General features: G+C 45.1%; 1 protein-coding gene across 11 annotated transcripts in view; it reads left to right on the top strand.

Moving 5' to 3' along the window:
* Nucleotides 1-2,169: 2,169 nt before the first annotated feature.
* Nucleotides 2,170-27,264, top strand: part of MAGI1 (membrane associated guanylate kinase, WW and PDZ domain containing 1) — a 300,198-nt gene continuing 275,103 nt past the window's right edge. For all 11 annotated transcript variants that reach the window (XM_068408639.1, XM_068408644.1, XM_068408643.1 and 8 more), the window contains exon 1: nucleotides 2,170-2,365. In XM_068408639.1, the coding sequence (XP_068264740.1) occupies nucleotides 2,245-2,365 (121 nt within the window). In that variant the 5' untranslated portion in view covers nucleotides 2,170-2,244. The remainder of the gene's footprint in view (nucleotides 2,366-27,264) is intronic.

Raw genomic sequence — 27,264 nt, 5'->3', positions numbered from 1 at the left:
TGTTTTTCAGTGGGATCTTCTCTAAAGCAATGGCGTCTTATGTCCCTTCAGGAACTGCATGCAGCAGTAGAATGAGAGCCATAAACATAAAACACACGGGTTGCTTGTGTCCAGCAAGACTAAAGACTAAACCCAACAGTAAAAGAGACACAGGAGTGCTGTCTTCCTGTCTGCCACCTTGCAATGTCCCTGGTCCCCCTCTGCAGGGCTGCTGGAGGGGGTGGTGGAGCAATTCAGGATCGGTTGCACATAGTGATGCTGAGCGATTTGGGGCAGAGTCTGCCTAGCAGTTACTGTGGATTGGAGCTCATACCTGAGAACACAGCGCACACAATGCCTTGTCTTCATTTTGTGGGCAACTTAGAGGTGACTGTAGTTGCTCATTTAGCCTTTGCTTGCCAGAGATTTGTTTGCAGAACAAGCACAATGGTTTAAGAGGATATGAAGCCCATCTGCTATTTGCTAGTGCTGTTTCAAATGAGGAGAGTGTGTGGGGGGTGAGAGTGCTGACAGACTGTTTCGGCACAGGTAAAATGGATTTGGTCCAAACTGCTAGTGGTTGAGTTCTTGAGTTGCTGCAGCTATTTTTAGGCACACATCTGCCCGTGTTCTTATGGTACTTCAAGGAGAAGCCCAGTAAGCTGGACACAGGATTGCTGAGCTGCATGAAAGCTACTGTGAAATTATTAACCTGCTAATTTTAAACCATTGCATTACTCTGGCACTTGCAACAATGAGAGCAGCACTTGCCACTACTTTCTAGCACATGTCTGTGACAGGAGCAATGGACAGAAGGATTTTTAATTGCCATTTCTAGGTTCACTGATGATAGAGAATGCAAGGAGTCTTGAGCAATCATCCCACCAGATCTCACAGAAGATGATAGCAGAGAGTAAAGCGCCAAATCCCATTCAGTGTGTTCCCACCAAGAAGGAAAATCAATGGAAGGACATCTAAAATAGCAGCGACTGGGGACAGTGGTCAAAACAATACGGCACTAGGATGAAAGGACTTAATTCTATTTGCTTGATGTTAAGAGAGTGGGGTTGAAAGAGAATGTGTGCTATTTATTTCAGCACATCTGGCATTTTGTGGTGTAGTTTTATGTGAAAATGAGGTACAGTCTTAAGTTGCAGGATCTTGAATATGAGGATATTTTATTTGAAACTTCTTCAACAGTAAAAAGGTGGTGCTGTCGAGGGACTGAGATTTTCACAAATCAGTGTCTATAAAGTCGGATTTCTGAGTTTATTTAGATACCAGGAAAAGTGTCTTGACACTTGTTGTTATTATTTTACTGTTAAGTGCTGGGTATCTTTGAGCCTTCACTGGTTGTAGAGGGAACTGCAAACGTTCAGCACATCTGATACTTCCTATGTACAAGGTCCAACCACAGATCTGAGTGCCTGGCACCTCTAGTAAACATCTTGATTCATGTAATGTAAGCTTAGGACAACAAAATTAGAATCAGATGCTGATTTTTTTGTTCTTGCCTGTTTTGGTCCTAAGCCAAATGGTTTACTGTGGAACACAGCTGAATTGCTTGCTTTATCTCATAAAACAAATACGCCTTTGTTCCTTTTTTGGACTGATGTTTTCCTTAGCTCTGTGTTGTGGCTTAGCTATACCCTACCTTCTGTCGTGATCTTTCTGATTTTTTTCAGAGCGTGTGCAGTTATAATGGTCTTGAGTTCAGCCTTCACTAGTAGCTGGCAGAATTGTCCTTTCCATGCCGCAAGGAACTGCTGCATAGGCAGTGGAGATAGACTGATAAATCGTTGCTTTTGTGTTGGGATTTTTTGTTTTGTTTTGATATACTATGTATCATTTCCTATTTGAAACTGCTTTTATTGTATGGTTGGAAAAACCCTCTTACTTGGCATTGGCTAAGGAAGCAGAGCTGAAAAGAAAAGAAAAAAACAACTTAATCTGCAGCATTTCATTTAATAAGCAGTATTTTGGGGTTCCTTTTGTTACGTGCTACCTTTTGAACTCTGTAAACCAGCATGCAGATCTAATTCTCAATAGCGTCACTAGTTAAGCTGCACAAGTAAACACTTTAAATGGGAGGAAGCACCTGCGTATCGCTATTGTCTCTCTTCTTCCATTAGCAAAAGTCTCTGGGCTGGCTCCGTTGAAGCCAAACCTTCCAGTAAGTGGAAATCCACAGGCAGCGGTAGGCAGAAAGCAAACCTCGCTGCCTTCAGGCTGGAGGAGTGAGTGAGCGTCGAAGGACAGCCGGTCATGGAGGGGAGCGTGGGTGTGCGTGTAGGCACCCGCACACGAGTGGGCTACCAAGCGCTTGCACATCTCCTTGGCCTGGGGCCCGAAAGAGCGGGCTGTCAGGATTACAGGAGTCAGCAAGGTAGGTTCCCGCAAGGCTTGCTGTACGTGAAGCTGTTGCAGGGACTGGGGAGGCTGATGAACCCTGAGGGCCACGGTGCTCTCAAGGTACATAATGCTCTGAACTTATTGCTATCGTCCCACTTCTTGGGTTTGTGTAACCAGATGTTTGACTTAATTGCTTTCCTGTTGAGTTTATACATTTCTTACGGACCAGCACTGTTCCTTGCTGAGGAACTGGTTAAGGTGTCATGGTTATAGATTCAACCTGTAAGATGTTTACAAGACAAGCTTTAAAGCTGGGAAAAGCTGGCTTATGTAGAAGAGCCTTAAAAGCTCAAATGTCTTTAGTTTACCCAAGACGGGTCAGGAGGTGACTTATCCTCATCTAAAAGTATCCGCAAACAGAAGATCTTTGCTGGTAAGAGAACTTGTTTTGATCTAGGAAACAAAAGCACGAAAAAGTTCAGCAACTTGAAGCTGAATTTGGGTAAGTTCAGCTTAGAAAATACTAGGATGGATTTTCTCCTTCCAGTGCTGTGTTAATATTGTGGTCTGTGCCTAATGAGAAGTTGTGGGCAGCATAGAAAACACTGGATAAAGTGTTTAGTGTTGTATAGGAGATCTTGTTAGAGTAGTGTCACTTTTGGATTTCTAGGTTTTCAATCTCTACATGTTAGAGATGTTTGGTGGTGTTGTAGTACCTGGAGAGTTGGAACTACATCTCAATTTATTAAGTGTTCATTTCTTGGAGTCTGAGATACCTTTGGTGAGCTGCTAGTAATTATTTTATTAATCCTTCTAACATCAGTTTCCACTTAGACGAAATTGTCTTTGTGCCCTCTAGTGGAAAAACTATTTGAAGGCTTCCAAACTGGGGGAAGTTCTTGCAAAAAAAAAAAAAGGGGAATGTGTGAGAAAGGCCATAGAGGAGCAGAGCAAGGCTGGAGAGATGAGGGCTCGCAAGAGGCGGACGTGATCTGTGCTTCCTCTGCTTCGATCCTCACAAAACTGTAATGCTAATTACACACACAGATGTGTAGCTTTTTCAAATAGGGGAGGTAAGGGAATGTAAATAGAGAAAGAAGAGATTATCTGCTGCTCATGTCAGCTGGGCTTGGTGAAATTATTCTAGATGACTTGAGGAAAAGCTGATCTCAGCAAGCTCTGAACGTGATTGCTGTCCATGTTCCCTGGGGATGTGGTGGGGAGGGAAGTGGAGCAGAGCAAAGCCCACTCCAGACCTTCAATGGGAGGCGAAGGGAAGATCCAGAAAATGAAGTATCAGAGAATCTGACCCTGATTCCTCAAAAAAGTTCTAGAGCACTTTGCGAACAGCAGAGAGGAGGCAGAGGGTGGGGTCCAAAGAAAATCTGGTTTATAGAGGGAAAAAACCCGGACAAATCTGTCCAGCTTCCCTCTTTAATGGGATAACCTGTTAGTGCTCAAGAGGGGCTGCTGATGTGACTAAGGCTTAGGAGCAGAATTGCAGATCATCTTGGCGAACCGCAAAACCGATCAGGCACCAACATGATGAGGAACAGGGAAGAGGAGGGTGTGGGGTGGCTCTGGAGGGAGCAGGAGCCGAATGACCAAATGCAAGAGGAGGAGCAGCGGTGCAGGGTGAGGGTGGTATGTGGTGACAGGGGCTGTTGTGGATCACCAGCTCAAACCAATGAGCAGCATCCCGAGGTTTGAGAAAAGGAGTCAGATCTCTCTCTGAGTCATCATTACAGGAGCGCTGTGCGTAAGACAAGGCTGGTAATTGCTTCTCGCTGCACTGAGGGGTGCTGGGCAGTGCGAGGCAGGAGGAGAGCGGTCACACTTGCAAGTCTGGAGATGAACCGCTCAGATGGGATGCTTGGCAAATGAGGCTGGAGAGGGAGAGCTGAAGGAATTGTATCTGGAAATATAAACCTGAGTGCAGGCAATATATTTTGTGACACGTAAAAGACTTCTGTAAAAAGGATGATGATCAGCTTTTACTACCCGCTGGGGGAAAATACCTTGATTTGCTTGCAAAAAATATTCAAAGTGCAGATTAGGGGAGAGTTTCTCACTAGGAGGGTATTGAAGCAATAGCAAAAGAAATTGTGAATCTGCTTCACTGGAGGATTTGCAGAGCAGTCAAACTGGTGCCTCTCGCGGATGGTGTGATTTCTGCCCCCCGCTCCGTTGCCTTCTGTCCATCCATCCACCACACAAGGCCTATTTTGCTCATTAACCCACCAAGTTGAACTTTTTATTTCTGTTGCTAGAGGTGCTTTCAGGGGCCGGGGGTCAAAACCAGTAGCAGTGCTGCATGGCTTTGGGATATAAATTCTGCTCTCAGTGCAGTCATGAAAACTTCAAGCAGAGGTGTAGATCACAAGAAATTGCTGCTGTCCCATACGTTTTTCCTTCCCTCTCTCTGTTTCTTTGTGGAGCTGCTCATTTGGGCTGTTATGAGAGCAACAGATGTGAACGTGATGGAGTCCCCACACCCCCCTCCCATCACTGCCATCCTCCCTTGCGTTGTGCTGGACTGTCATTCTTGTTTATTTTTGTTTGAATTATAATTGCAAAAACTGTTACAGCGCTGTTTGTTTGCTATGTGGCATGAGTCACTGTTTATATTTGCTGCTGTTTGCATTGCCTCTGCTCTCCCTCTGTCTTATGCTTGCAGCCACAGCTCTCCTCTGAATATCTTGAAGCCTCTTCTGTTTTGAGTCTAGGATGCTCTGCGCTCCTGTAAAAAAGCGAGCTGATAATGAAGATCCAGGATTAGGCTTCTTTTTTTCCCCCCCCCGCCTTCCTCCTGGCATTTTGCACGGATCCTTGTTCAAATGGAAAGATTCCTTGGAGACTCCTTCCCTGAGATGTCTATGCTTAATTAGTCTCTCTTATTTCTGCCAGGCAGTGAGATCAATACTGCTTTTTCTGGCTTGCAGATTTCAGGGAAGGGGGGCAAATCATGTTAACAGGACCTTTTTTGAAGTTAGTGAGGTGCCCATGCACAGCTCCATTGTCTGCTGTCATACTGGCAGGTGTTAATTCCTTCATGTGCACTTGTCACTGGGGTGGAGAGTTGGGCATCCTGCACAAGACCATAACGCAGGAAGGATTTTGAGGGGCTTTGTTCTCACCTTTTCAGCACAGCAGCAAGTCGTTTTTCTTTGCCATGCTTGATTTATCTGGTATAAAAAATGGGGGTAAAGTTGTAACATCCAGGCCTAGCTCCCCTGCCACAGCTGCAGCCATCACCCCTGGATGTTGAAACGCTTCCACCATCGCTTGCTAGGTTTATTTTTTGTCCAGGATCATGTTTTGCGATGCATCAAAGCTTTGCACATCAAGATCTAAGGCAACCAGTCCTAATGCCTTTTTGTGTCAGTCATCTCTTGAAGCAGCTAAAGCCCTAGAAGCTTGCAGGTCCTTGATGTTTCAGCCTGAAGGCAAGCAGAAGATGTTCATGTCTCTGCCAAATGGCACACGGCAAGGTGTAAGGAGAGGGCTGTGATCTTGGTGGCTGGCAGCATAGTGCAAGGGGTGGCCATCACAACTGGCTTGCCCCAGGGCTGCCCGAGAGAGACTGACTTGTGCCTCAGTTTCCCTACCAAAGGAAAGGGGTCAGTGACTCTTGCAGAGTGCTCTGAGCTCTGTGGGTTAGAAATGCTGGGTAAGAGCTCATTCTCAGCTGGAAGTTCCCACTGGCTCTTCATGGGTTTCTCCTTCTATAGGCTAAATTAAGAAAAAACTCTTCCTCCCAAGCAATTTTAGGAGACTAAATGGTCTCAAAGGGTTTGCTTTGAAGCTTACAGGCTTGGTGTCTGCTGCTTGCAGTACCAGCACAATTTCTATCTGAGGCAAAGTCAAACCCAGGCACTCTGGGTTGGGATATCTGACTGCAAGGCCACAGTGTGGCCACAGTTGCAAGGAGCTGCTGGTCTATCAGGAATTGGGGCCAACCAAACCGGCCTCTGGGAGGGGCTGTGGGTGCTCTGGGTGGATGGGGAAGGGGCTTTCCCAGTTCTCATGGCCTTGGGCGATGCCTTGTGCTTCGCCTTCTTGCTCCTGGTAAAGCACCGTCATTGCTAGGCAAGAAAATTGTACAGCTCCTTGTCTTTGAAATGTGAAAGGTAATGTCTTGCAAGTTTCTCTCTATATATATCAAGGAGAAACAGGCAATTTATTTGGGTCAGTTTAATAGAGCTTTGGCTTACGGAGCTCTGTGTGGGAGAATTAACAACGGGTCCCGAGTCTGTCTCTGGTCGTCCACCACTCCAGCAAATGTTTGATTGTGAATCCACTGTAAAATAGCTCCAAGATTCTTGTGCCTCAATTAGCAGCCTTGATAGAGAGCGGGCAGGTTTTCAGGTATAAGAAGTCCATTTTGACCCTTTAAGTGTTCTCAGGTGGCCCATGGAATGTAAATTTTTTAGTCTATTTGTAATTCAAAACCTTTTAGTTATCTCCAATTTATAAGTCCCTAGTTTGGTACTTGAGTGCCTGTAAGAAAATGCTCATCTTCTAGTGGATAGTAATCAGTGTCAGAGGAAATGAGGAATAGATGGCGTGTTTTAAACGGTGTCAGTTCCAGCAAGTGGAATGTATAATTTAAGTCACTTATATTTAATCATCCTTTGAACACGGAATTTCAGCCTCTGCTGCTTGACTTGCAGGAAGCTAACAGCTTTTTAATGCCACAATGATAACACTTGAAATTTCCTTAAGCTGCTGTATGCTGTGACACGGCTCTGCTGCGTGTGTTGGTGCTGCATCCGCAGCCGATTGTCCGAGCTCAGCTGCAGCTCGGTGCAGGGGTTGTCCTCTGCTTTGCTTCCCCCAGCCCCAGTTTTGGAAATGTCAATTATTTTTACCTTCTTAGGGCGCCGTAACATCTGCTGTAAATACCGCAGCAAATGTAACAGCTGCTGAGGGTGGGATTATGGATCTGGGGTTCATGTATAACAGCTAAACATATTCTAGCAATTCAGCAGGTTGAAAAATAAAGCGGATAAAGCTGCGTGCATTGTGCTCCGGATCCATGCAGTGGGGATGCTTCCTGCTGGAGTGAGGTTGTGCCCTTGTGTGGGTCTGTTGGTGACATGCACACAAGACACTGACTGTTCACTGTGGTGACAGTGTGTGTGAGTTAAATCTGCATTTTATAGGGGTGCACGTGTATGTTCGTGTGCATATGTATATGCATATATAAATACATGTACGCATGGGTAAAGAAGACTAAGCGTTTTTAAAAAGCAGATGAGAAGCCCCGTATGTGTTTAGGATCACGCAGGATTCTGGTCCCTGCGTGCCTCCCCTCCGCCACTGCCCCCACGGGCAGTCTGACTGTGGATGAAATAATTTAATGCAATTCTTGCTCTTGGCGACTGGCGATGGGGTTAGCAGAGGGAATGGAATTTCATCCATAAAAAATACAACTGGGCTGCCAGGGAATGAGCTGGGGCAGCAAAGGGAACCCATGTCCTCTCCGTGTAATGCACAAGTCGGCCTTTACTTGAAATCATGCATGGAGGCGGCATTGTAACAGACTGTTTGCCTGCGTGGGAAAAAGGTAGTTTTTGTTGTGCCTAGCAGTCAAATTATAGTCTTAAATTAGAAGCTGCCACTTCTATTTAGAATAAAACTTGCTTCTCTGTATATGCATGAGAATATTAGTGTTTCAAGCCTGCCGAGCTCTTCTGAATGTGCACCAGATTTGCAAAGGAGCCCATTAGTGCTCGCAGAGGTTAACAGCAAGGAGGGGGCAGTGGGGAGGAACGTCTTAATGAGACAGGATGAAGAGTTGACGCCAGGACACGGAGTGCTTGGAGCCACCTTCTGCTGTGGGAAGAATCCGGCTGTCGCTGGAGGAGCTGCAAACTCCTGTAGAGGGCAGCTCGGCGGCCCTGTCCCCGTGAGGAGGTTTCCAAACCGCCTCCCTGAGACTCTCCTGCAGCGATGGAGGTGGCTCGAATGTAGATCAGGAGATGATGGAGGAGCTTTGGTCCTTTCCTGCCCGCAGCCACCAAGTGGATCAGCTGCAGATTCCCTGGGGCTCAGGGCTCTTGGGCCAAGTGGGGCAGGAAGGTGGCAGGTTCAGCGCGAGCTGTGGGAAGGACTCAGCTGCCCTCCCACTGGACAGCCCAGTCAAGGGGGGGAGGACAACAAAGGAGCATCAGCAGGCCGTCTGTGCCCAGCGCAGCTCGGAGCAGCCTCCAAGCTGCTCCCACCAGAGCTGCTGGGATTGGGGGACCCTCCGTGTTGTCCCCGGTGCTATGGGGGTGGCCCCCGGCCACGGAGCACACCGCAGGGCTGCTTCCTCAGCGTCAAGGCTGATGGGTTGGGGCTGCGCTGCCCCAGTGCAGGCCGGGCCGGAGGGACCTGCTGGGGGTGTAGCAGCTAAATGCATCTCGTGGAGGGGCGCAGTGGTCCATTTTTATTATTATTCCTTAATTTTAGAAGTGTTTCAGTTCCTGAGGTGGCTCAGAGTTGGCAGGCACCAGCAGGCAATGCTGCGTTGGCTTTCAGTGGGAGTTTCACCTTGAAAATTGGGAGATGGGGCTTGGAAGCCCATGACAATATTAGGGTTTGAAGCAGAAGAACTTACAGTGGAGCATGGACCCTTTCGTCTGCGCATTTACACCTCTCCAGGTTGTGTTTAATTTTTTATTTTATTGTTTTAAAGACAGAGCACTCTGTAGTGACAGGAAGAATTAAAAGAATGATTGGGAATTTATTCTGTACATGTCACCTTGTTTCGTATTATTGAAGTAATGGTAGAGAGCTCATCATTTCCTTGAATTTATTCACTGCTCAGAATTACTCACAGCATAAATTCCTGGGGGAAAAAAAAAGACCAAAAACTTGGATGTTCATCTAAGTTGTGAGATGAGCTCAAAACCAAAAAAAAATCAGCTTATTTCATGCCGTCCCCCCAGATTTAAAGCAATGTTAACTGTTGAAGGGTCTTTTAGTTCTATGATTTTTCCAGTTTTGTAATGTAAATCTTTGGTTTTTTTGTTCCCTGGGCAAAAATGATGATCTAAAAGCCTTTTACTTAATAAAAGTGCATATTTCTATTTTATCGCATGACTCCAGGAGCCAAGTTTTTTTAGAAAACCATCAGATATGTGTGAAAATCATCAGCCTTGGCAGCATTGAAGTTGTTAAGGAGAAGTTCAGTGCTGTATTTGCTCAGAACTGAACGTATTGGGACTGGATAGGTTGCAGCAGCCTGGCGTGCTGAACAGCATGGCTTTTTTAAAGCTCCTAGTACACGCGCATACGATTATATTTTGAAGTTTATTTTCTGCCGCACTTGATAAAACTTTATTCACTGCAATGATTGACTTTTTAAAGGCAAAATCCTGGACAACCACAAGTAGCTTCCCTGGGAAGACAGGGATTTTGCTCTTTGCCAAGCTGTCGATGTCAGCGCTGTAATTGCAGGTACCTAGAGATGCACTGGGCCCCTTTGCTGTTCGGGGTACCCGGAGGTCCCTCGTTTTCCTGGCTCAGGTGACATGTGCACAGCTCTGGGTGGCCTCACCGTCATTGCAGCATGGGCTGTCCTGTCGAGTGGCTCTGAGCTGGGCCACACTTTTGTTTTTTGAGAAAGTTACAAGCCATGGAAAACAAAAGCTTACAAAAAAAGGCCTCAACCATATCACCGTATGATCTTATAGTAAAGACAGTCTGGCTCTATTCTCTTTTTTTCACTCATAACAGTTTGAAAACTCAGATCTCGCAAGAGGTGAGCTCCAAAGGATGGTGCTTGCTTTTTTTAAGTGCAGGGATTTCAAGTCCACGCACATGAGGTGCGTTGGCCTTTCCATCCAATATGGACCAGTAGGAGACCAGAGCCATTCTGGTGGAGACTGGCATGTCCTCTTGGACTACTTGGCTGGGCGTTTGTAAGGAAAGACCCAATTTCAATGAATGTCTTTGAATTTCATGTTTTTTGAGTGCTGGACATTGACCCCTCCCTGCTCTCTGGTGAAACCTGAGGCTGCCTGGTCCATGCCTGGTGCCACCAGATCTTCCAACCCTGTTGCTGCCCAGCAGTGCCCCATGGTGACAGTGGCCCCAGCCCCTGGGAGAGTTATGTGGCTTCTGCTCAGGGTGACCCTCACCTCCACTGCTCAGCTCCATCAGCCTCCAGGCCAACCTGCTGTTGCCCAATTTGCTCTTCAGGCAGTTTAACCTGCGCTAAATTCCCAAGTAAAAGGAACCAGCCTCATATTGCAGCTCTCGTGAGCACTAGGGGAGAGGACTTGAGGAAAGGAGAGGGCAGGATCACCTCTGTTACCCATGCTCTTGCTGACAGGCTCCGCCTGGGCCCCCAAGGTCGGGCTACTGGTAACACTGGTCTTCAGTTGCCCTCCTTCAGTGTGACTGGGCTATTTCTGTAGATGGACGTGCAAGTCGTCGTGCCAGCCCTGCCCCGGCCGGTGGGGATGCCAGCTGCCATGCAGGCACCCACCAGAGCCTTGGTCCTTGTCCCAGCAGTCTGGCCAGATTGGCACCAGTGTCTCGAATCCATAATACGTTTATAAGAAGTCGGCTGATTTAGGATTTTCACCTGAGGTGTGACATGTATGTGTCGTGGGGATCCTGCTGTGAAACGGGCAGAGCGAGCCCTCCGACTGGGAGAGCGGCCGCTGTTCGGTCAAGCATGGGTTTTCGTGCTGGAGTGCGGGCAACATAAGGAAGTTACATGGAAATTGGATTGGATTCTGGTGCAAGATTTCTGGCAACCTTCGACTCTGGGGAAGCGGTAGTCCCTGAACCAAATATGCGCTTACGGCTGTGGGAAAGCAGCCTGCCATTTTCATCCTTCTGCCCATTTCCCTTTCCGATCTATAAGAGTTCACGTCTTGGCTCCAGCAGCTTTGATTGTATTGCTGGCACTGTTTGGATACTGGAGGAGACTTTTTTTGACAGTCACTTGGGAGCTGTTCCTTATTTGCCTGAGTTCTGGGTTTACAGTGATGCAAGCAATGTGATACTATTTAGCAGCTGTAACAGAGGTCAAGGCCTTGTTGTCTTAGGTATTGTAAAAATGCCTCGTAAAAGGCTGTACATTATCCAAATGTGCTACAGGCAAGGCAAGCAGAAGAAGGAGTAAGCCAGGCCTTCACAGCTGCTCCTTACAGATGGGAAACTGAGGCACAACCAAACATGCAGGTGTGTTTTGCCAGCACCTGAAATGAGACCCAGATCTGCTGCGTTTTCCTCCAAAGAACTTTTTGTTTGTATGGGTTGATTAGAGTCAGTTGCTAAAACAGGCTACGGCTGCGTGCAATTTGCTCGCTGCTTTATCCCCTTTTGAGTTAAAATGCTTTGAAACGGATCCAGGATAAAGCTCATCTACTGCTGGGACATCTCTAATCTGCTTTCAGGGAAGTGTTTTGTTTTTTTTTTTTCCCCCCTGAAACCTGGCCGGGGAGGAACTGGGAGCATGCTCAGTGTCCCGCGCCCAGGTATGAAGCAGAGGAGCGCTTGCGATCACGTCCTCTGCCAGCAGCTCGTGTCTGGCTGGCTGGGGATCCCACAACGGAGGGAGTGAGAGAAGCAGGCAGGTAAGGGGTGCTGAGCACGGGCTTGAATGGTGTAACTGAATCCCAGGGCAGGTTTTTTCTTCTCCCTAAGATGCAAGGAAGGGGCTTGAGTAAGAGTGAATGAGTCTGAAAGGAGTTTCTCAAGGTGCACCCCTCGGGCGGCTGCTGTGCTTGCTGCGGTGGCTCTTTGTTCACTCCCTCTCCTGAGCCCATCCTTCGTAGCCATCTTGAGAGCTCAGGTTGATTTGGTTTCTTTCTAATTAAGTTCCTGGTCTGCTGGCTGTCAGGGCAGGGTTGCCCATCAGTCAGCCCGGCTTGTGGCACGTGTCTGCGCGCTCGGTGCCAGTGGCAGCTTGGGCTCCAGCTGGTATTTTTGGAAATTAAGTTTACAAGCTGCAAGTCTTACAAAAAAAAAAGCTGTTGGGTAATTTTTTTTCTTTAAAAAAAAAAATCCTCTTCAATTTCTTCCTTCTCTGAAAATAGTAATATTCTTACCCTGGTTGTTGTTAGGTGGCTAACGGAAAGGGCAGTGCTATCACCGTCTCCCCATGTAGCTAAGAAGTTGTGTGTGTTCTTTGCTGCATTGAAATACTAAATATTTATGTTACAGTTGTTTCCTTGCCCTGATCTTTACTTACATATGATTGTGATTATAGTTCCTAAGTGATTTGAGCTCTAATAAGTAGTTTATTCTATTTCACGTCAACAAGACAAAATAATAACTTGATCTTTCAGGATATAGACTCCTTTTATTTCTTAAGGTATTGTTTGCTTTTACTATTAAAGTTGTTTACAATAAATTGTTTTTAAGCAATATATTGTTCACTTGTGTATTTTGAAAGAATAACAATAAAACATTATTGTGCTTCTGATTTCCCTTTGAAAAGGCAAAGGTAACCCTCCAAGCATGGTTGCTTTCTGTGCTGTAATAGTTCCGTGCTCTTTACCATTGTGTTCCTTAAATAAAAAGCACAAGATGATCCTGCCTTACAGAAACCTAACTGTTGTTTTTTATAAACAGTGTGTGCTCTGGTATCTGTTGTAAATAACTAGATTCTTGTTTATAATTGTATCTTTTTAATGAGAATTCAAGTTGTGGATACTTCTGTGGGTTTTGGAACTTATTGTACCATGATTTTAAAATGCACTTTATGTAATTGAGAGTCATTAACTTCTGATACAATGTGATGTAAATGGAGGAAGTCTGTATTTGAAGGGTTCTCATGGCACAGATAATCCTAGCAAGGATCACTGTGGACGTGCATTTGGTGACTTCCAAAATTCAAAGCCTCATGTAGCTTGGTGCAGAGGTATGTACCAGCCTGTCCATTGAGCACTGGATAAGGCTCATGAAATTGAGAGGACCTATGGTTCCCAGAGCTAAGCACAGGCTTAAATACCTGATTGAACTCAGCCTTAACTTGTTCTCCCTTATTGCCTACACCTGTGTGTGCTGGAGATGGCCAAGGGGCCATGGTGGGGGTGGTTGGATTGGTTTTGAAGGGCAGGTGATAAATGTTAGAGTCCCCCACCCCCAATCAGCTCGTCAGGCAATGCAAACGATCCCCTGGTGACTGATGGGAAAGGAGGGTCGGCATTTATAGCTCTGACCGAAGCTGCAGAGGAAGGAGTGCTCCTAAATGTGTAGGAGATGTTTGCAAGGTGAGCTTGTTGGGGCAGCATCCTCTGCACTGCTGTGGGACCAGGGGCAACGCACCCAGCTGTGGGCAAGGAGAGGGCATGCCTAGCACGTGCCGTGAGGTGAGCAAGAGAGCCGAGCTGTAAATCCTGCTGAAACTGCTGCAGGTGCTGGAAAATTTGCTGTAGGCGCTTGAGCCCCAGCAGTGTGGTGCGAGGGTGCTGGGGAGAGGGGTGGGTGGTGGATGCTGAGCTGGTGTTAGTGCTGCTGCTGCTGCCCTGCCTGCCCCTTGCCTCGGGCAGGAATGTGACAGGGAAGTTACTCTTCTCCATCAGACAGAAGGGGCTGATGTATTTGCCTGTCCAAACCTTACTGCCAGTGTGCTGCTGAGTTTCAAAGGCATTACTCCATCCTAGCAATACTGGCTGCTGCTGTTTGCTGCCTGTGCCCTGCACGCCTTCCGAGCAGCACCTTTGTGATAGTCCATGGGTGGTCACGGAGTGGTTTCCTTGTGAGGATCCCCGGGCTGTGGCCGTGAGGCTCTGACGTTCCTCTGCTGCAGCATCGATGGTGGCTCTCCTGAGTTTCTCTCCATCTTTGACTGGTGATGGGAGAGCCAGCACAGTTCAGGGGAAACTTTGGGTTGTCTTGTTCATCCATCCTAGTTACATCCTTTGTAACGCTGATCCTATCCTTCCTTCCTTTCTTTTTCCCCTTCTCTCTTGAAGTAATGCTGCCGGAGCCCACAGGCTTTACCTGCTCGCTGTCTTCCGACAGTAAAGCTCCAGGGACGTGTTCCCATTGTATTACGCTCGGTAATCTCTCGTTTCTGCAAGCATTCTGAAACCTCCCTGCTGTGTTTGCACACCGCAGCAGAGGTTTCAGGCCTGAGATGTGGGCTGCCCAGCTCCTCTTAGAGTCAGCCCTGCGCTGTCTTCCAGGGAGAGCCTTTGAGAAAGCTGCTTTCTCTTGCTGCTTGCTGTCTCCTGTGGCATTATCCATCTCCAAAACTATTTATCTGTGAATAATGTTAATGGTAAAACAAAGCCCAGCAATAAATGGCCTTCCAAAATTGTGCGGTTTTAGCCTTCTCATTTCGCTGCCTTTTGACTCTGGGCTGTTCTGACCTATTCATGTCAAGAGAGCAAAGAGTCTGTGAGGCTCGGATAAATTTGTGCAGCCCCTGCATAGTCTAGGAGAAGGTCTGATTTGATCTGACGTTTACTAATCTGCCAAGACTTTCAGTGATTTGTTTTCATACCAAGTTAAGTTTTATATGCCATAGAGAAATGGGTGAACATATTGCACGGGTAACAACAGCAAGTATGAAGCCAAGTTTTTTTGTATTCATGCACTTGAAAATTCCTTTCTGCTTGCTTTTTATGGGGGTTTAGTCCTTTTGCTAATTGTCAGGTTGCTAATTTCATTCACCTGGGGAAGTGCTGGCAGAGTTTTTCCTGGGAGTTATGTGAGACTTTGTTTGGTTTAGTCATGCATTGCATTCATATTTTAAGTCTGTCGCCTTAACGCTCTGGTTGTAAAAGTGATTCCAAATATCAGATCGTTTTTCTACCCACCACGTGTGGCTGGTCTAATGACAACTTATACAGTGCATAGGTATTCTTGAATTTATGTGCTTAAATGGTTCTCACAATGGGGTGGGAAGATTCTTGATTGTTTATGTATTTCTGGCACTTTGTGAGTAAATAAGTGAAATAGTGAAATTCTCCAATGCATGGGTTTGGTGTTTGGTTTGTTGGGTTTTGTTTGTTTTTTTTTTGTTTTGTTTTGTTTGGGTTTTTTTGCTTCTATTTCTTTGTGTACTTTAGGATACCCTGATTAGATAACACTAGATAGAAAGAGATCTTTTTAGATCTGCAATGTGTATTCAATGAAATCAAGCTAGTAGCTTATTCAAATTAATTTTACAGTTCTAATGTTGCATATGAAACTCAGAGAGTATCAATCCCTTTTTTGTGAATACTATTCCTTTACAGAAATCCATAGTGACAGCATAAATGTGGCCCAGAAATGTTGGTACACAAGAAAAAGTAGTTGTCCTTTTAAGAAAATACACGCCCCACACCACCTGCAAAACCTCACACTATTAATTTTGATTTCAAGCCTGAACAGTGTGTTGCCTGTGGCAAAATAAAGCGTGGTAAGGGATCTGACAATAGAGATGCCTGTACATGGGGTATCAAACGAAGGTGCCAATTTGGAGTATCCAATCAGTTTAAGTTTGTTTTCATATTGCTGTGAGAAGTCTGTTTTGATGCTGAGACGTTGGATTAAGGTTTCCAGGACTAAGTTGTAGGCTTGTGGGTGAATGCAGCCTGGCTGGGGGGTACCACATTGCTCGAGTCTCCCTCTCTTCTAGGTCTCTGCTCTCACCACACCAGTGACTTCGCTGCTTCTTTCTAGGAAAACCCAAATCGGTATTCGCTGCATGCGTGGCCTTATGTCACGTAAGCTTTCGTTGCCCAGGTTCCATCTCTGTTTCCTTCCTTGCAAACTCTCCAGCTCTTGCTGGATGGAGGACAGAAGGGAGCACAGGGGGGACTCTGTTCCTGCATGGGAATTAGGTGGTGGTGCCCGCAAGGACATATTAAACACCCCCACCATGGGAGGCAGAAAGAACCTTATGTCACTCTGCTTTCATAAATCCAGTAACATCTCTGCAGCCCTTTATCTGGGGAAAGGGCTCCAGCCAGCACAGCCGGCCCTGGGGCCTTGTGGCACAGTCATCTGCATCCTTGTTGTATTTCCTCAGCTTGTATTTCATTAACCTTTTACCTCACTTGCTTTCTGCGGGCTAATTTCCAACAGGCACAAGAGCGAGCGTGGGCTTTCTGGCCTCTTCCGCACCTCTGTGCGTACAATCAATAGACTCGACCTTTCCGATGGATGCTGGGTGCTCCCTGAGCAGCGCTGGTGAAAGCTGCTCGTTCCCCTCCATCCTTCTCTCCTGCTGCAGCATCCCTGCCTGGGGCCAGGGAGGGGTGATGGCTTTAAAGCAATGCGGAGTGTTTTACAGCCTTGTAACATAACAGCAATCAGGAACGAGTTCACTCTTTCTGGAATTAGTGAAACATTAATTGGCTGCCAGTAAACCTGGAGTTGAGCGCAGCTGGCCATGTGTTTTGTTTGCTTTGGTTTAGAAACTATTTAGGATAAAATCTGTTGACAGCTTAAAGCTGCGTAGCAAACTTTGGAGGTTTTTTTTGTATTCACACCATGAGTAAGTTGGCAGAAAGTTTGGGATGTTCACCAGCTATACTACTCAGTTTTTAGTATCAGCATATTAACTGCACACTTGGCATTTTACAATTGCAATGACTTTATATTGAGCAATTCCTTTGATAATAACCAGAGGGATTCTGGGTTGAGAGAGCATTCATCGTGCCTACATTCTTTGTTAGGGTTTAAAAATAATACCAAGTTTTGAAGACAAAGGTTTTTAGAGAGGCCAACTTGCTTCTCAGAGGGATTTTTAATAGCTAACAGGATACTTGTATCTTTACAACTGTAGGGAAGCTCTGAGCCACCTCTGAACTCTAACTCCTTTTGCTCCATTAGGATTTTGGCTACGTAGAAGTCATTCTTAAAAAAAAATAAATTTTTTTCTCCTCCGGAAGAGAGATTATTGTCCATTTTGTCAAATGCTGTGAAGCTGGATGGGAAAGGTGGCCCTGAGTAGAACTGCCTGCTTTTTCCAGTGCTTCTTATGGCTGATGTCCAGAGTGATGGGAGAAGTTTGGGGGACACAGCCTGTCTTTGCCCAAATATTGTGTAATTAGGAGCGTGGCATCAGCAGGGAATGGTGCCACACAGTCAGGTGGAGCAGACTCTGCAAGACATGGACTGTCTCACAAAGCCAGTCTTAGTAAATACATTTAAATACATTAATTGACAGTAGTTTGGACTGTAAATCGGAGAAGCTTGTGAAGGAAAGGGATTCTTTGCTTAATTTCAACTAGTGCTGCTGTTTAGTCTTATCAGCACTGAAACACGTATACTCCCCCCCTTTACCTTTTATTTATTTGTTAATCCTCTCTAGCAGCTCGCACCAACAAGCTGCTTAAGTGTCTCCACTGCTTGTCTTTCCTCTCATTTGCAAAAATTGTGGCTGTGGGTTTTTGGTTTGGAATAGCTCAAGTTTCCAGGTCATCTCCAACCAGCTGCAGTATTTCAAACCGTATGGCCCAAATCAATGCTGTTAGCTCCCAAACTGTGCCTTGGGAATCACGAAAGTCTTCGTTTCTGGCATGGTCTCCAAGTCCTGGGTTGGTACGTTACTTGCTGTGAACCTCATGGTCCTGGGAGCACCGCGGTGGTGCTGCGTGTCTTGGACGTTGATGCTTCTGGACCAGGACTTGCATTGTCTTGTGGCCTGTGGCACGGAGTGGGTGAACTGTGGATGCAAACCAGCACTGAAGTGCTGTGAGGTGGCACGCAGTTATCTCTGGAGGTTGAACATCTCGCCTTCTGCAGGCTTGTCTCAACCTCCTGAGGCATTTGGCTCAGGCTGATGACAGAGATGGTGTCCGAGACCTCACCCCTTTTCTAAAATAAGCCTAGATTTAATTTTGTGTTACCATTATGGAGAAGGAATGATTGCAGCAGAGATGTGGGCTGTTGCATGTTGCAGAGCAACCAGTAGAGAATTGTTTAAATAGTAGAGGCTTTTTCTCCCATTCTTTTTCTCTCCTCCTCCTTTTTTTTTTTTCCTTATTATAAATGACCTAGGCAGTGCACTAAAGAGTTTGATCCTGAAAGTCTTAAAAATGCTGGCTCAGGCCCAATCATTTTTATTTGCCAAGGTTAAGTATGATGTTTGTTTTATATGCATCAGAAGAAGTTTATACATGCATAGCTTGTTTTATGTCTTCAAATATTTGACATATGCAGAAAAATTATCTTGTAGCTCTTTGCTCACTGAGATGCTTTGTAAGAGAGGCTAAACCAGAGATTCTCCTCTTGCTTTCATCACGCTAAATGTTGCCTCGTTAGTTCAACTTGATTTGATATGAATCATTAGATTGTAAGCTTGGCAAATTCATCCTCGCTTCACCCAGGCAGGATGGGCATGGGCAGCCTGACTTGGCTCTTATGGTGAAGTGGAGCTCTTCCAGTGGTCTGAGTGGCCTTTGGATAAGGCCGCCTGCAAAGGAGGTGTTTTTTTTAAATATATATAACATGATCTTCTTTAAGTACAACTTTCCCACCTTCGCAGTTGCAACAGATAGTTTTTGTGAATGTGTGTCTGCTAGCAAATGAGTTTTTCAGCCAAGGGACCTGGAGGCAATTACCCTGCCGTTATCAGAGAGCTTTAACCGTCTCTGGTGCACCCCATGTTGTGCCATGGCCTGCGTATGTTGAACAGCATGAGCAAGTACACGGGGAAGAAAGCACCGATAACCCACTTCTCTAGGGGTTTGCTTAGACATGAAGATGGATGTGAAAGTTCTCCAAGCAGATAAAGATCTCCAGCCAGGGTCTTCTTGTTGCCCTGGCAGGAAGGACCCTTTCCTTACGAGGAGGAGCGTGTTTGTTGTCTGTGTGTTGTTAGAGGCTGTTTTTTTCAAAGGCCAGGAGCATTGCAGGGGTCTTAATTCTTGTGCCCAGGGTTCGTTGTCCATGGATTTAACGTTTTTGTTAACTGTTTGCTGAACTAAGGTGACTTTGATACAGTATATTAAAATAGTCTTATTTCACAGCCAACTGGTACGTTTGGGATGTGTCACTGTCTCCTCTGGGAAGTCTTTAAACATCTCTTCCTCATATTTTCTGTACAGCAGTACCTTCTTTTATGTCCTTTTTGTTCAAGTCTATAAAAATGGGAGATTATATTCTTGTTAGTCCATTCTTCAATAGCTACAGATAAAAAAGGCTGTTCTATTGAAGCTCTGTTGTAATTTTACAAGTAATACATTGTCAGGAAATAGAACATACTTTTCTTAACAGGGTGGATAATTAACCACTGAAGCAATTTATCAAGGGCTACCTAGTGGGTTCCCTGTCATGGAAGGCAAGGATTGATGTGCAGGGAAATGCTCTAGTTAAAGCAGAAGCCAGGGAGGAATTGATAGATATGATGTGGCCTGTGTTACACAGGGAGATGGGAATAGATCATCTTGGGATCCCTTGAGGCTATAAATCCATATGAATCTGTTACCTATAAATACCAATAGAAGATTAGACCTGGATGTGTAATGTGTCTTTAATTTATCTGAGTGACTGTGGTGCCATATTGAGTCGTTGTTCTTGTCCTGGCTTGGTGTCACCTTGTGAATTAACGGGGTGATTTAATGAGCACTTATGGGTTGTCTCTTCTGTGTGTGTTCATCAAAGCTAACTTGACGTAGCTGGTGAGAGGGGAGAAGATCAGATGCTCAGAGACTGCGATGTCTCTGCAGAAAGGATTTCGTGGTAAGGAGTGGCCCCCTCCCTTTGTGGCAAAAAAAACCCCAAACTGAAATAATTCAGGACTTTACATGTAATGCTTTTTTCCTAAGGAAAAGTGTCAGCAGTGAGGAATATTATATATATATATTTTTTTTTTTAAAAAAAAGACTAAATGGATTTTTTGTTAAACGTATTCAACAAAAAAAGAAAGCACGTACTCACTGAAGAGGAGAAAAACTTAGAGGCTTTCAGGTTTTAATAACCACTCTATTTGAATTCCATCCAGTTCTGATTGTAAAATGAATCCCCCATTCTACAGCTGAGTAACGCTGGAAAGTGTTATAAACCTGTGGCCCAATTTGCCCAACAATTTAGAGATACTGCACACATTTTGTAGGATTTCTGGGAAAGTGCTTAAGAAAATATTTTTCTAGTTGTGCTTCTGTGTTAGTCATTGGATTCATACTAAGGGTTATCTTGTCTTTGTATTAGCATTTACTTAATCACAGATTTATTTGTGCTGCAGCCTGTTTTGAAAGTAATTGCTGGCTAAATGATGGTGTAGCTGTAGTTCATGTGGGAAGTGCCTGTCCATGAATACTAAAGGCTCGTGGAGTGATACTTGGCAGTGTTAGGTTAATGGTTGGACTCGATGATCTTAAAGGTCCTTTGCAACCAAAACGATTCTATGATTCTATATTGTGGGTTAATGGAAGCGCCGTGTTTGATCCAACCTACATCACTTTGCTGTTTAAAAGTGTTGAGAGGACACACAGTTGGATGAGGGAGTGAGAAAGTAGCCATGGTTTTTAGAGATGAGGTGTTTAGACACAGAAACAGATTAAAAAAAAAAGAAATGCCCAGATTTAGTTGTTTATGTGGGGATTTACTGTAAGTGTGTTGTTTTGCAGCAATGACTTGATATTTATTTTTTCCTTTTCTTCCTTCAACTCAATGTTGATGGGACTCAACATGTCTTAACCTGCTCCACTGAACATAGAGGCTTGGATATGGGGTCTGCAGGGAGGTGTTTTCTTGTTCAGGGGCTGCTGGCAGCAGGGCTGGTGTCTGCCTGTCCCTGCCTGCCCTGCCTGTCCCCTCTGCACCCTGGGCGCTCGCCTGCGGCCCCAAACGCCAAATATTGCTGAAGCCCCGGGGAGCCTGGCTCCCTTTTTGTAAAGCCAGGTCAGCAGAAGTGTCCTCAACTTGACTGCTGCCGGTGATTAAACAGCTCCCCTGCCCTGCCCGTTTTTTGGCATTTTTTGTGGTGGTGTTGCTGTGCACTGAATCAGAGCCCTCTTCCTGCAGTATCTGCCTCCTCCTGCTCCCCGTTCCCAGCCGGAGCGATGCTGCCCGGCGGAGGCAGCAGGGACAGGGGAGGAGGGTGCTGCAGGGTGCCTCCAGCGTTGGGTACCTGCTGCAGTCACTTCATCAGGTCCAGTAAACAGATCTGCGCCCTGCCTTCGAGATACTAATTTTCTTGACCAATGGATTCGAAGGTCTATCTGTCTCTGCTTTACTATTGCTATTTATTGCCTTAGTATTTGTTTGGCAGAAGGTTTTTGTGTTTTAACACCAGCCCTGCAGTCCATTGCCAGGAAATTTAGAACCTGTGAGCGATTTCAAAGGCCATCTGACTCCAACTCTTCCAGCAGGATTTATGTCTTTGGTGGTGCAGAGTTACAGTGTCATGGGCTTTTTATTTGTTCTTATTATATTATGGGCATCTGCAGACTGTTGAGTCCGGTTCTGTTTATGTGCAAATACATCTCTGATCTTGAAGGAGGTCATTCTTTATTTCCACTGACTGCTGCTCCAAGAAAAAGCACTGCCCCCCCCACCCCTGCAATAAGTCATTAAAAGAAAGTGGAATTAGTCGTGTCAAAACTGATAGCTGCAAAATGCATATGACTGTAATGTTCATATGAAGGCTGAAAAAAGCTCTCAGTTGTTTGGAGTATGCTCCTAATTCAGTATCCGATCAGGTTTTATTCTGGTAAATCTGGCTTGCTGTGTGCAGTTCAGCTGGCAGAGGAGCCTTGGGTGTGTTGCCAGGGCTGCAGTGGGATTCCAGAAAGACTTAATTTCATTTCTAATTGTTGCGAAGAATCATTTATTTAGCAGTTAAGCTCCTACTCTGTTTCCTGCCTGGCTGAAACAGTAGCAAGTTCCCTTACTTCTGAGATTACTTCTTAAACTCTGAATTTTGGTGGAATCTGAAGGTTGCAGTATGCAAGGATTAAGGTCTGGTCCTTTTGCTTGCAAATGACTTGTGAATTCTGAGTCAGGACTTAAACCTATTTTTGGCTGGTTTTAAAGTAAATGTGTTTATTACTGTATGTGCTGTTGTGAATTCTAACAGCTGCCAAATGTAACAGAAGAAGAAAGTTCATTTTCTGGAGTGCTTCACTGAGGATCTACCTCTTTTTCTTTTTGATTTCTCTTTTTTCCCCCTCTTTAACCTGACAATAAAATATCTTTTTCCAACTGGCATGATATGTACTCCAGCAGGAAAATGAAAGTACATTTTCTAGGTACTGGTCAGGTCTCCTAAGAAGTGGCAGTAGGCATTAATGAAGGAGACTGATGCTGGGAGGGCAGAGAGAAGAAATCTCAGGATGCGAGTTCGCGGTTGTCCAAAGTGATGTGTGTCTGTGTGTGGGCATGCGGTGGGCGCTTGGTCGCTGTGACACAAAGCGGCGTGGCTGCTGAATTGCCTGGTTACCGTTGCTCTGTGTAGCAATGCAGTCATGACTTTACTCGCTCCTTTTATTTCTGCTTAAAGCTTTAACGTGTTCTGTCTAAGAATATGATGCATCCAAACAAAATCCCCTGTGGCAGGAGGGTTGGAACTAGATGATCTTTAAGGTCCTTTCCAACCCAAACCATTCTGTGATTCTGATTTCTGTGCCATTAATAAAAGGTCTGTAACAGAGTTTAGATTGCTGAGTGATAAAAATCCAGTTTTACTCATCTCGCAAGTTTTAGCCACGTCTTTCAAACATCATCTGCAGATGTCTTCATTATCCGTGTTTGCTTGTTGTTCCCTGGACAAGCAACAGAGATTTTTGTGGGAAAACAATATCCTTTACAGGGTGATATAGTTGAATGACTGTATGCTTTTGCTAATACTGCTGCAGAAAAGATGTGTATGATTCCCGAGCCCCGGGCTGACAGTGTGCCATCAGAGCGTATGCCATGCTGGCAGTGTAACCTCAGTTCCTGTCCTCCTAGTGTGTTGTCTAGTGTACAATTGCTTATCCAAATACTACTGTGTTTTTTATAGCTGTCACTTGTTGTTCAGCTCAGAATAACAAATGTCAGAGAAGAGTTACAAATGGCACCAGCATTTTCTTCGGTTTATTTATTTGATGGCTTCTCTGTGTAGCTATTTGAAAGGGGAAATATAGAACAGTGGTACAATTCTGTGAGGGCAGTTGAGGATTTGTGTTTTTGTCGTTCTAGGCAGTAGCCAGCATGTATCAAAGACGACAAGCCTTGTCCTGGAGAGCTCCATCTTTGTCTTTTGATACGTATTTTTATCCTAGTACTAATCCCCCTTTGTACTGGGATTTCTAGCATGGCAGGGACAGAGGGGAACCTCTTGTTGAGCCACCTCCAACTGGTCCAGAGGCACTGACAGAAATTGCAGTAGTGTTTTGAGGCATCAGTCCAAGCAGTCCTCTAATGTGGTCTTAAGGAAGTGCTCCTGGAAAGATCTCTTTGGGTCCTTTGCCAAATGTTTCAAACAGGGACGTTTTTGTGAAACATAATACAGATTATTTTTGTGAGGAAAGATAGATATTCTGAAATGCATATTGCTCATGTAGTCACCTTGCTCCCTAGGCAGGTTCTCTTATAACACTTTAAAAAGGAACCCTACTGTGCTTTACAGCTAGAATGATGTCAGCTGGCACATTATCCGTTAATTCTGGAGATGTCCTTGTTGTTGGGAGGAGTATTGGTGTTGACTCAGATAAACTGCTGGGCTTTTAGTAGGCAGATTTAAAAGGAGTACTGTAGCGTCAACGGATGCTCCACTTCCTGCTGTGAGTAGTTGTCTAGTAGTGCTTTGTAGAGTGTAACTGTCCTGTACATCTCATCTTGGATGCAGCTGTGTAACGCTAATTCTTAAATACAGTGATGTGGTGCTTTAAAAACAAGCATTATTTCTGTTTTCTTGGAGGCAGCAAGATAGACAGGGTATGTTGCTTATTTTCCTTGAAGTCAGTGTGCTGTTAACATCCCATTTGGAGCCTGGGAAGCAGTTGTATAAAATCCTGAGGAATCCTTCAGTTGTGGGGAGGAGCTGGGGGAAGCAGGGTGGTCTGGTGGGAGGGGGACTCCAGGTGTTAGCCTCCAGGATGGGCTCAGCGAGTGGTTCCACTTCTCCGTGCTTCAGCTCCCCTGTCTATGAAATGAAGATAATGATAGCAGCCAACTTCTTTGAGCTTTGCTTAGGAAGATGGCAATGTCCTTAAAACCTAGACCTATGAAAAACAAGTTTTATTTTCATTATTGCCATTGCTATGAAATTCTTCTAATGTTATTGCTCCTTTTATAAGCTGGTCCAGAAGGACCATATTAGCATAAGCAAAGGCCTCCCACTCAGTTGCATGATTTGCACACCCTGATGTGCCAACCCATGGTCCAGAGCTGGGGTGGCCAGGAGACAGTCCTTATCTCTGGGGCTGTGGGGAAGGACTCTCTGGGGAACCTGAGACTAATTCCAGCCCTTTGGTTGTTATTTTTTTTCTCCCTTCCTCCCCCCCAGTATGATCTGACTACTAATATCTGTGGAAGTTTAACAAAACCAAAAATAAATATGGACTATCTCACTTTACTTCCACTGTAATTGCCAGCCTGTATCTCTCTCCATTATCCTTTCATCTTCTTTTCAGACTGGCTAATGGTTGCTTAGTGATTACATTTCATGGCGTGAGAGCATTTTAGTTTGGATACCCGGCTTTTCTTCCCCTATAGCTTATAGAGATGTTTACATTTTTAGCCAGAGCTATGATTTGTCTCCTATATAATTGCATGGAAAGCAATAGTTCACATTCCTAGACGGGCATCCTGAATTTATTTTGATACTATTTCCTTTTTAATGCATTTCCCACACTCAGTTCACCCTGTACAATCTCTTGATTAGTTTAACTAAATGTGGCCCTTTCTGTAGATTTATTTCTTTCCAGTGAAGTGCATATCTTAGCCTGTCTAGTGTGGTCTGTAGGGCTAAGTTTCAGAAATTCATGGTTGAGGAGGAAACTATGGTAAAGGAAATATTTCACCAGGTCCTGCTTCATGTAGCTGGAGAGTGCAGTTTCATTGGGACACTCTCTTTGCATAGGTGCAACTGGTGCTTGGAGAGCTTTGCTGGTGGAGGTAGGTCATGGTGCTGGAGCAAAGCATGTGCTGGTAAAAGCTCTTTGGTGTTGGCTAACTGACCACGCTTGAACAGGATGGAAATGTAATTTAAAATTATCCACTTCATCAGTGTTATTGGTGAAAATTTTCAGGATGGAGCTCATCCAGGGGGAGAGCCTGATCTCACATCTCACCTGTGTGGCTGCTGAAGGAAAAAAATGGCCCTGAGCAGCTTGACTGTGCCAGCTCGTGTCTCTGGTTTCAGGCAGAGGAGAGGTTTTGGCACAGCTCTGTGAGCTTGGGCTCGTCCTTGTGCTGCTCCACTTGTGAGGGGATGGGAAAGGGGGATGGTGTGAACATGCAAGGCACAAAGCCACCATTTCTTGGATGGGAGCTGCAGTATTTTTTTGCAGGAAAAACAAGCCGTGCAATACAAGGCTGGTAAATGAGAGGCAGGAGTATTGCAAGATCTGTAACTGTTCAAAACACGGGTCTCTCTTAATGCTTTCATCTATCTGTGTATTTTCTGTTCTGGCACCAAGGAGTTTGGAAACTTTAAGAAGAATGTCCAGTCTTAGTGTCTCTGGTGTAGCAGCATTGCTGACTCATCACTGCTTCAATACTGGATAAAGCCTTTGTTGGGGAGTGAGGGATTTTTTTGTTAAAAAGCCAGAAGTAGTCTATTTTCATCACTGAGTTTGCAATCCTAGCAGTTGAAATGAAGCAAAATTCAAAGCTTTGGAGAAGTGACTGGGGGTGTGTGGAGTGAATAATGATCTAATATTGAGGCCTCAGCAGGGTAAAAAATGTAAAACTTGCATCTCTTCTGCTGTTGGGGTTTTTTTTTAAGATAAATTCACTAGCAATGAGAAGTATTTTAAACGTTACTGCTGTTGTTGATAGGAACCGACCATTAAATTGCTACAATCGACATTCCTTTGGGTCCTGGTCATAAGCCAAACTGCCAACTATTTGTAAATTTACTGACAGTCAGTAAGCAGAATGCAATATTTAAACTGTCAGAAAACTAATATCCACTCGTTTCAAGGAAATATAGCTCTGCTTCTCTTGGGCTCTGGCTTGTCATAGTGTTTGGTTACTGCTGTTATTTTCTGCTTCTCTGAACTCCAAGACTGACCCAGGAAAGAGTAGAGAGGAGATGAAGAAGTGGCCGCCTGCCTTTCCCTGGGCACCCCATTCTTCTCGTCATCTATAACAGTATCCTGGGCCTTTTTGGCAGAGGTGCTCAAGACTGTAGCCAAATTCCCAGGGATTGGGTTCTCAGTCTTGCCATGGCTTGCGATGGATGCCGTTCAATCAGAGTTAGCTGTAAATGTGAAAGCAGATGTTCACAAGTGCTGACTATATATGATCCTTATGGGTCCCTTCCAACTTGAGATATTCTATGATTCTATATATATATATGCGCTAACTTCCTGGGGTGCTCACTCAGAGATAGTGGAAAGCAGCTTGAGAAAGCCTAGAAAATACTTTGAACTTATTTATCATACTATTCAAACTTTAAGGGAAAAATGGCAGAATCATTTGTTGCTGCTTGCTGTTGAAATGCAGACCCGTTATGAATTACCCGTGCAAAGATAGCTCTCTGTTGTGAGCCAGTGTCGTGTGAGGAAATCTGTTTTTCTTTACAGCAGTGTTGTGGGTTTACCCAGTTGCGGACCTTCATCTGAAATAGCTTTTTGTGTAACTACCTATGTGGACATCCATACAATATAAATCCAGGTGGGTTTTCCCCTTGGCTTTCAGTAAACCTTGTGTCCCATCAGAAGAACAAGTAGCTGAGTTGGCCACAGGGACGGATCTCCCACAGCACAGCTCTCCTCCCCTTCCCATGCCACACTGCAGGGAGAGTGTGTATTTGCTCCTGAGAATGGATAATTTCACCAGGCACATGTAGGCTGTGGTCTTGATAAATCCAGAAGGATGAGTTTGAACGTACCG

Source organism: Nyctibius grandis, chromosome 10 (assembly GCF_013368605.1).
Source record: "Nyctibius grandis isolate bNycGra1 chromosome 10, bNycGra1.pri, whole genome shotgun sequence".
Taxonomy (NCBI): domain Eukaryota; kingdom Metazoa; phylum Chordata; class Aves; order Nyctibiiformes; family Nyctibiidae; genus Nyctibius; species Nyctibius grandis.
This window is presented reverse-complemented; position numbering and strand designations above follow the sequence as displayed.